Here is a 9956-nt window from a genome sequence, read left to right as displayed (position 1 = left end):
ATGAATATGTTGCTATTTGCGTAAACGTTTCTACAAAAAATACACAGAAGAAATGTATGACTACTTGCTTGTGTTATTGGAAGAAAAAAATAAAGTCTTAGAAAAAAATAAAAAAAAATAAAAAAAAAATACGGCAATAAAAGACCTTTAGGTGGGTTATGAATGCTTTTCTTTTCACACGGCACCAAATATTGGAACCAATTAGAACTTCAAATTGGCGTCCGTCTAGTTGTCTATTGTCAGATAAAATCTTCTTTATTGTAACCCTCTAACCTCATTGAGTATTCAGTAGCCACTTTAAATTTTACTGAGGGATGCGTAATAGTGAAGTGGGCGGAGGGGAGGTAGTGGGGAGGGAGGTAAGCAAACGATCTCAAAGATGTTGGAATTACATTTTTTAATGTCATAACTTCCTGGAGTTTTGCAATATTGAAGAAACTTCTTTCAATTATAAGTTTTATTCCCCGTTAGGTTAAAATGTCTGTTATATTTAGATGGTTAATTTACTACCAGAATGCCCAAACACACTGTGGCGTGGCATTGGAGCTATGGACGAAACGGTAGGAAGGTGAAATATAACATGAGAACTTAATCATCAAGTGCTAGAACTGAAGCAGTGTCTCAGACATTAATCATCGAAGTCTAGAACTGAAGAAATTTGTGACGTTCATCTTTAAGGGTTTGTTGAGAAATCTTAGAAGATGATTATCTTCTGGTTTCATAAAGTTTGAAAACAACTGCACTTCTAAAAAAAATAATATTTCAGCCATTGCTTTTGCGACATAGCCTACATTCACAGACCAACCCAGTTAACACACACACACACACACACACACACACACATACTATATGTATATATATATTTACATATAGTATGTGTGTGTGTATATATATATATATATAGGCCTATATATATTTATATATATATATATATATATATATATATATATATATATATATATATATATAGTGTGTGTGTGTGTGTGTGTGTTTAGTGCTTCATATGATTTATCAATATTAAATAGCATAGGTCAGCTAATTTTTTAAAGTGATTAGACGTCTATATATCATTCATTTCCAGCAACTGTACTTTAAACTCGGATATATCTAAGACATTCGTTCAGACATCGATTGTATCGTTTGTGGGTTGAGGTAAGAACTATACCACTGTTTAGCCCACTAACTTAACCCCCATAACTCTGGCCCCACCATTCTCTATCACCCGTCCTGGGCAGCTTCGTGAGGGCCGGTCAATGCCCACACACAAAAAAGTCAATACTCCGCATGAACCCTACATCCGGTCAGGGCGCTACGACATCCGGTTACGATTGTTGACGTTTGGGCGTGAACTAATCTCATACACACTTGAAAGCCGGGGTCCTATTACACGTTGTTGATAAACACTCGTGACGTAATATGTGGGTGGGAGGACAGCTGTTCCATCAGTTGAAAAAATAGTTCAAAACACACAACAGAAATCTACTTCTGTAATGGACACCAGCGAGAAAAGTCTCAAAGGTATTTGAGAGGTGTATAAATTCATTTAAAAATCATGCACAGCGTAGTTACAATTAATATGGTTATAAAATCCAGCCTGTCTGTTTTTTTTCGGACTTTACTAAAGATTGGATGTATTTGATGTTTTTAATATTTTCGGTAACTAAATAAAAATTAAAAAAAAAGAAAAAACAATTTGGTTTTCACGTGTAATGGCGACATAAACAATGGCATCCTGCCATAGGCTGCCATAGATTTATTGTACACATTGTAAGCTAAAAATAGAAAACTAGGACATGGGGTTTTAAATTTGCATTGTTATTTAAAAACTTGATCTGCAAAGTTTTGTAAACAAATAGTTATCGATCACTAAGTTACTGTACAGCCAATCAATATTTGTCTTACGAAAGTGAAACATCCGGTTATAACTTAGGCTTGATGAAAATAAATAGAAATGTAGCCTTAAACTCAACAAATTATTTTCAATTTCTCTGCATTTGCAACTTTTATAGCATTTATTCTAAGAATATAAAATTTCTAAATTAATTTTAGGCTTAAGTTTTTATTTTTTATTTTTTTATTTACGGTCTAAATCTAAAAAGCAAATTTTTATTCCATGTCAACAACATTATGGAAGGAATCTGGTCAACTCGCTCGCCTCCATTATTTGTGCGTTTTAAAGTTTAAGTGAATTTCTTCAACCATAGATAATTTATATTGAGATATGTTGTGTTCTCTGTGTGAGTGTTGGGGCGGGGAGGTCTTGGGTTACCATGGGAGTAGGGTGTTTTGTCATAGAGGCCAACCTAGAATGTGGGTGTTGGTTTGGGGCGGGGGCGGGAAGGTCTCGTGTAAGTAACTGGGTTGTTTTGTCAGAAAGGCTAAGCTAGAGAGACATCAACCTATGAATGTGGGTGTTGGGTTTGGGGAGGGGGCGGTGAGTTATTGGGTTACTATGGGACTAGGTTATTCTGGATTTAAGGACAACCTAGAGAGACATCATCCTATGAATGTGGGTATTAGGTTGGGGGCGGGGGTTACCATGGGACTAGGTTATTCCGGCATACATTAAATTCCAGACTTAGCCCATCCATAGAGCAGTTAAACTTTGACCTTGCCAAACACCCATATAACTTTCCTTTTACTTTCCTAGAACCGGAACAGAGCCAGGTACCCATTTGAGCTGAGTACATTAAAAGAAATCCTTAAAACACCAACCGAACAATATAATTTGAAGACTTTTAGGTCAAAATTAGTGACCTCTGCTGTCAAATTGCCAATTTAGAGTTACTTGAAATACAAGCAGTGATTTCTATCGAAACAGCTGTCAAAAACCACTTTGCCCAAACCGAAGTAGTAATTACAACAGTAACGAGAAGGAAGACAACAAAAGAAGGTCAAGGAGAGATGTAAATTAAAAACTACCTTGAGCATTGTGTTGCTTCAAGTGACAGTAATTATTCAAATGCTTGACATTCGGTTTTTCTTTTTAATTTATATCCAAAAAAATAAAAAAATAAAAAAGATTTAAAACCTAAGTTTAAAAAAAAACAAAAAAGAGCCTTTCCTCAAGACACCTCAGTCTAGCCTCGTCGAACTAAGGCTTCTGAAATTTGAAGGGATGGTTAGCTACTAAAGACATTCCTTATTTCTCTGTGATTTTCTATTGCTTGATATCGGATCTTTTGGATTCGACTATTTGTCTACAATCATTTCGAAATTGAACATCGCACTATAAATCTAAATACGTAGAAATCAGAGTAATGTAAAATTTAAGTCGATTTAGATTACAATTTAGATCAGGTTAAGCACTGTGACGTGAGATATCACTATTGGCGATATTTACTTCAAATTATAAGGTAAAAATTTTCTTTGCTTTGGGCTCAGGAAAATACGAGGGGGGGGGTGCTTGGGTGGGAGAGTGTATGTTTATATACTAGGATGAGGATCGTTAGATAGAAAAAGAAATATATCTAGAGAGAAGATTCCTTGCAGATTCCTTGAAATTTCAATAAACAAAACTTTTTTTTTTATTTTAAGTTTCAGCGTTAGAATTTTTTTTTATTGAAAACGTTTAATATTAAAAGTTTCATCATTAAAAAGTTTTATTATTTGAAAATTCAATTCACAAAAGTTTCACAACTAGAAAGTTTTTTTTATTGAAATTATTTTTTCATTAGAAAGTTTCAGTCTCATCATAAAAAATTTAAAGCTTCCATCAACATCAAGTTTTTTCATTGAAAAGTTTCATTATTAGAAAGTTTCATCATTATAATGTTTCGCATACAATGAGTTTTACCATCAGAAGAAATTTTTTCGTCCCGGAATTGTTTACCTTGCGAGGGAACTTAAATCTACACGAGAACGTTCGACCATCTTCTGACCATCCGACTAGCGTACACTAAAACATTCTTAACAAGTCCAGTTTTAACTCTACTACTTTCATACACTATTTAACAAAACCAAAATCTTCTCTGTAGTTTGAGATGAAATAACTGTGTTTCAAATTTACATGCCCTAAAAATTTTCAAAGTTTGTTCTAGCGTAAAATGGCCCAGTGCATAAACCCGTGTTACTCATCCCCCGGTCTTTGCTCTCTGTCGAGTCGCCCTCCCACGCATAAATTAGCACCTGCCAATTGACCCATTTTTGGTAATTAACGCCATTATGCAGCTTGCAACTGATATTGTGAGAGAAAAAAATGAATTCTGTACAAAGCCTAAACACTCAACGATTGCCTGAAATGAACTGACAGAGTACTAAAATAAATCGGATTATGTAGTTAGTACTTTAAGTAACTGGTATTGTAAGAAAAAATGCATTCTATACAATACGGCTGGTAAGTAGGTCACCAACCAGTTATATAGCTTAATAAAACCTGCATGAGCCATATAACTGGTTCATGACCTACTTACCAGCCCTATTCCTCAGCAAACAATAGAACAGAGATCTAAATAAATCGGTTTTCGTCCTTTGTCGAGGTACTCTATAGAACGTCAGGCTAGGGTTTTATCTGTAATCGGCAGGGGGGGGGGGGGGGGGGGGGGGGTAATGTCCTACTGCAGTTTTTAGGCACGGAAACGGAGTAATTTACAAGAGGTGATTGACCGGGAGGGAATTCCGGTTGATGACCGGGGGTTGGGGGGTAATTAATTTCGGGGTAATGCCCTGCTTGCATAGAAAAATAATGTAGATAAACATTTTAGATTTTTAATTAGATTCATAGAAGTAAATTAAACATTCGTTTAAAATTAGAATACAGATTTAATCAAGCTAAAATGTGCTCATTAATGAATCTGATAAGGTTCGTTTTTTAATACGTAAACTCGGCGAGGTGTGGCTATTAAGTGATTAAAGCCTGCAGCTTCTAATAACACTTTAAAGGTGATAATATCATACGTTGCTTTGTTGTAATTGAAACGTTATAAGTTTGAGTTATATTCAAAAACTAATGGGCTTAGAAAACAGGTGTAGAAATATAAGCTGCATCGACCAATATAACAACAAACAGTAGGGATAGGAAGAAAGAAATAGATAACTAAAATATGTTGTTTTATTTGGCTAGGTAGGGGAAATATGTTGATAAATTTATGCTAGTGTTTGATATTTCTTAAGTGCTAATAACGAAGAAGGTTTTATTAAACTGCTGGAGATATCGACATGTATATCTTATCCGTATGTGGGTAGGGGTAGGATGGATTGGATGCATTACGTATTCGTGGTTAGAAGACTAACAATAGCCACATGTATTTGATCCAGTGGCGTAGCGAGGTCGGGTGTCACCCGGTGCGGCACTTAATGGTGTCACCCCCCCCCCCCAGAGGCGTAGCGACCCTTCCCGGGGACAAACTTTTAAATTTTCGATTTGCACCCCCCCTTTCAAACTTTCAATTTGCACCCCCCTCAAGCTTTCAATTTGCACCCCACCCCCCTCAAATTTCGATTTGTACCCCCCCCCCTCAAGTTTTTCTCTCTATATTTTGCCATTTTTTGCCTTGGTGTCACCCCCCTAAATGGTGTCACCCGGTGCGGTCCGCACCCCCCGCCCCCCCCCCTCGCTACGCCCCTGATTTGATCATTTATATCTAAGTGTTGATATAAACATTGTTAACGTGGGATGTGACTTTTTAAAAGTTTTTTTTTTGTTAATAAAAGTTAACCGTTTAGTTTTTTTCTCAAAAGGTAGGGGTTAACTACAATCCTAATCCCCCCCCCTCCCCCCCCCCCCCCCCCCCCCCCGATCTGACCTATAATTAGACCTCCGTGGACCTGAAAGAAGGCTTGTTGACGCAGACGACACCGTAATAGACTTGCCACGGGAGCCACTCCCAGGACGATTGGGATCAAAAACAAATTAGCCCGCCCGTGCAACAGCCGGGGTTTTAAAGTACATAGTGTTGGTCAACACGGTAGTTTACAGAAAGTGAGAGCAAGGTAGTTTACATAATGTGTCAATATGGTACTTTACATAATGTGTCAAAATGGTACTTTACATAATGTGTCAATATGGTACTTTACATAATGCGTCAATATGATACTTTACTTAATGGGTCAACAAGATACTTTACATAATGTTTGGCAACAGTTTCGAAAGTATCGTGTTATATATAATTAGCAAAGCTTGTTGTTTGTGAAATAAAAGTGACTGACTAACTGGTTGTAAATAATAACTTTACACACAGTAGAATGAATATGTTCAAACATTTACCGAACCCATGTTGGTTATGTTTGAGTTGCTGTTTTTTTTTTTAACACATTTCTTAATCTTTTTAACATGGCTAACACCGATAGCGGGATTTGCTATCTTTGTCTTCTTATTCGTCTTTCTTAATTGTACTATTTGAGGGAATTAATGTCTAGACAATTATCAATGATTAATGCGTCATTGCCCTCTGACTATGATTTCAGCCTTCTTTTCTTTCAGGATTTGCTTCCATACTTTTTAATCGCACTAGAACAATCTGCATCTGTTTCTTCTTCTTTCTTAACTGCAAAGTCGGAAGGGATTCCCTCTAACATAATTAAGAATTACGTGTCAACATGTTATACGCCATATTGGCCGCTGACTCAGATTTCAGCCTGCTTTTTTTTTTTTAATTTGCTTACATAGCCGTTTTTAGAAACCGAACCATAAAGCAGCAGTTGTTTGATTTTAGAGTTGTCTCGCCTAGATGGGTTGCTGTCCCTAGTTAACGAGCCTCATTTACACAGCGATTCAAATTGGGGACATTTAGAGTTAGCAATCATACGCTCTTCCGTCCACTAATCTACATAATTTAGGACTCTAAGCGCTAAAACGAAGCCCATACTGAAGTATTCAGATTACATAGACCCGACAATTTTACAATAGTTTCCAGTAGAGTTTCTTCCAGGCGAAGCCCCCCCCCCCCCCCCCCTCGCCCGAAAAAATTTACCGCCCCCCCCCCCCCGAACGAAATGAAATTTATATAATTTATATAGAAAATATATACTTTTAACAGTGCCCGCCCCCCCCCCCCCCCCCGAAGAAAGTCTACCCCCTCCCCGAAAATTTCAAGTGCCCCCCAGAGAAAAAAAGTCTGGAAGAAACACTGGTTTCCAGATTACCATATTGACACCAATAGTTTTTAGATTACCATATTGACACCAATAGTTTTTAGATTACCATATTGACACCAATAGTTTTCAGATTACTATATTTACACCAATAGTTTTCAGATTACTATATTTACACCAATAGTTTTCAGATTACCATATTTACACCAAGAGTTTTCACATTACATAGAAACGACACATTTTACAATAGCTTTCAGATTACTATATTTACACCAAGAGTTTTCACATTACATAGACACGACACATTTTACAATAGCTTTCAGATTACCATATTTACACTAATAGTTTTCAGATTACATAGACCCGACACATTTTACAATAGCTTTCAGATTACCATATTTACACCAATAGTTTTCAGATTACATAGACCCGACACATTTTACAATAGCTTTCAGATTACTATATTTACACCAATAGTTTTCAGATTACTATATTTACACCAATAGTTTTCAGATTACTATATTTACACCAATAGTTTTCAGATTTTCGTATTTACACCAAGAGTTTTTACATTACATAGACACGACACATTTTACAATAGCTTTCAGATTACCATATTTACACCAATAGTTTTCAGATTACATAGACCCGATACATTTTACAATAGCTTTCAGATTACCATATTTACACCAATAGTTTTCAGATTATCATATTTATACGATTAGTTTTTAGATTACCATATTTACACGAATAGTTTTAAGATTACCATATTTACACCAATAGTTTTTAGATTACCATATCGACACCAATAGTTTTTAGATTATTATATTTACACCAATAGTTTTTAGATTACCATATTTACACCAATAGTTTTTAGATTACCATATTTACACCAATTGTTTTCAGTTTACATAGACCCGACACATTTTACAAATAGAAGGCAAATCTCACCTGGATCACCAGCAAATTGCCCAAAACCCCGACAGTCAGAATGAGGGCGCTAAAGAAGGCGACATACACGTAAATGTAGGGCGGGGGGTTAATGTCCGTCCCGTTACCGGGCCTGGAACCCGGGCTGGCGTTGTATGCGGCCTCGCTGCTCTCCACTTGGCTAAAGTTGTCTCCCTCCGCTGGGTACGTTGGCACAAGCACTATCTCCATGGTTACCACAGACCTGTTGGGAAAAATGTTTGTTTTTAAAGAAAAATAAAGTGTTTACAGTAACTTACATAGTGTGTTTCGTTTAACGAGCGATTCGGGATTTTTTCTTCTTCTTCGTTCTTAAATTTTAGTGTTGGAAGAGATCGAGCCTTATGTGCCAGAGGTTTTGAACTCGAGACTTTTTTCGAATTTATCAACCATGAGCTTTTGCCGACTCGACCATGCTTTCATCATAATTAAGGATTACGTGTCAACTGGTTATGCGCCATTGAGGCCATTGACTCCGATTTCAGTCTGCTTTTCTTTTTGGATTTGCTTCCATAGCTTTTGTCCAACCAAGAACAAACTACAAGGCAGCAGTTGATTTTTTTTTGGGAGTTGTCCCTCCTAGAAGAATGGCTGTCCCCAGCTAACGAGCCTCATCTGCCAGATTCGGGATAATACAAGTCTAATATTGCAGTTGTGTTAGTTGGTTAAAGCTATTCCTTATTTTAAAAAAAATTAATCTCTGGAGAACTTAACCTACTAAGCTTATATTATTATATTGATACAGATCCTAAATGGGCTGAGCATAGTGCTTACCGCACTATCTCTTCATATGCCGAGGTCACAGAAACAAGTGAACTCTACTTCACTTGCCCTATAGACCGCCAGGTTTGAAAGGGAACTTTACTTTTTTTACAGATCCTAAATAGAGTCCACTAGATATTTTAACGTCTTTTTTTATCTCATTGTAAAACACAATAATCTTAAATAAAATTTTGAAAATTAAAAACATTATTCTAAAATTATTCTTTAAACCGCTAACCGTTCGTTTTGTCTCTTGTAAAGTTAAAAAAAAAACGAACGCATTTTGTAGCTGTCAGGGGCGGTTATGGAAACGCCCCATTTTTCTAAAGCCAAATGTGTCTCATTAATTCGCCCACACTGATTTAACACTAGATGGCCCGTGATTGGATGAGATCGATAACTGCAGGGTTAGGTCTTGGTGGGGGTTGGGTCACGATGACATACTAAAGGCTCAATGTCATTTGGGTCAGTGTGACATCTGTAGGTTTCGATGTCATTTGGTTTAATGTGATATCTTAATTAAAGCTTCAACGTCATCTGGCTTAATACGATATCTTTGGGTGTCGATGTCATTTGCGCCAAAATTATATTTTAAAGGCTCAATGTCATCTGACTGAAAATGACATGATTAGGTTTCGATATCATTTTGGTCAAAGTGACATTTTAAAGGCTCAATGCCATCTGGGCCAGCATGAAATCTTTAGGTGTTGATGTCATTTGAGTCAACATGGCATTTTAAAGTCTAAGTTTCATTTGGGTTAACATGACATCTTTAAGTTTCGAGGTCATTTGGGTCAGAATGACACTTTAAAGGCGTAATGTCACCTAGGCCAACAGGACATCATTAGAGTTCGATGTCATTTGAGTCAGTTTGGTCTCGATGAAAGTTGGGTCATCATGACATTGTAGATCTCCGTGTGTGATGAGTTACTATAGCAAGGTCTGGGAATTTTACAGTTAAGATTGTTATCACATGGTAAAGATTTGACACTGTTATAAATATCGCATACCTATGATCAGTATAGTGACAGATAATGTGTGAATTCAGGCGTGCCCAATCATCAAGGTTAGATATTTGTCACACTTAGAAAAAATCAATATGAACTTGTTAGAGATCAGAGAAACCAACACATTCTAATTCAATGCCCTATTGATTTTCTTACTTAAATTGGGAACTTTACTGAGTTTTTTTG

General features: G+C 36.6%; 1 protein-coding gene across 1 annotated transcript in view; it reads right to left on the bottom strand.

Moving 5' to 3' along the window:
• Positions 1 to 8193, bottom strand: part of LOC131957017 (QRFP-like peptide receptor) — a 60498-nt gene extending 52305 nt beyond the window's left edge. The window contains exon 1 of the mRNA XM_059321713.1: positions 7984 to 8193. Coding sequence (XP_059177696.1) covers positions 7984 to 8193 — 210 coding nt within the window. The remainder of the gene's footprint in view (positions 1 to 7983) is intronic.
• Between the last annotated feature and the right edge of the window lie 1763 nt (positions 8194 to 9956).

This window comes from Physella acuta, unplaced genomic scaffold (genome assembly GCF_028476545.2).
Source record: "Physella acuta isolate Inbredline_101_S28 unplaced genomic scaffold, ASM2847654v3 ptg001196l, whole genome shotgun sequence".
NCBI lineage: Eukaryota > Metazoa > Mollusca > Gastropoda > Physidae > Physella > Physella acuta.
Note: the sequence above shows the minus strand (reverse complement) of the source record. Positions and strands in the feature narration are given on the sequence as shown.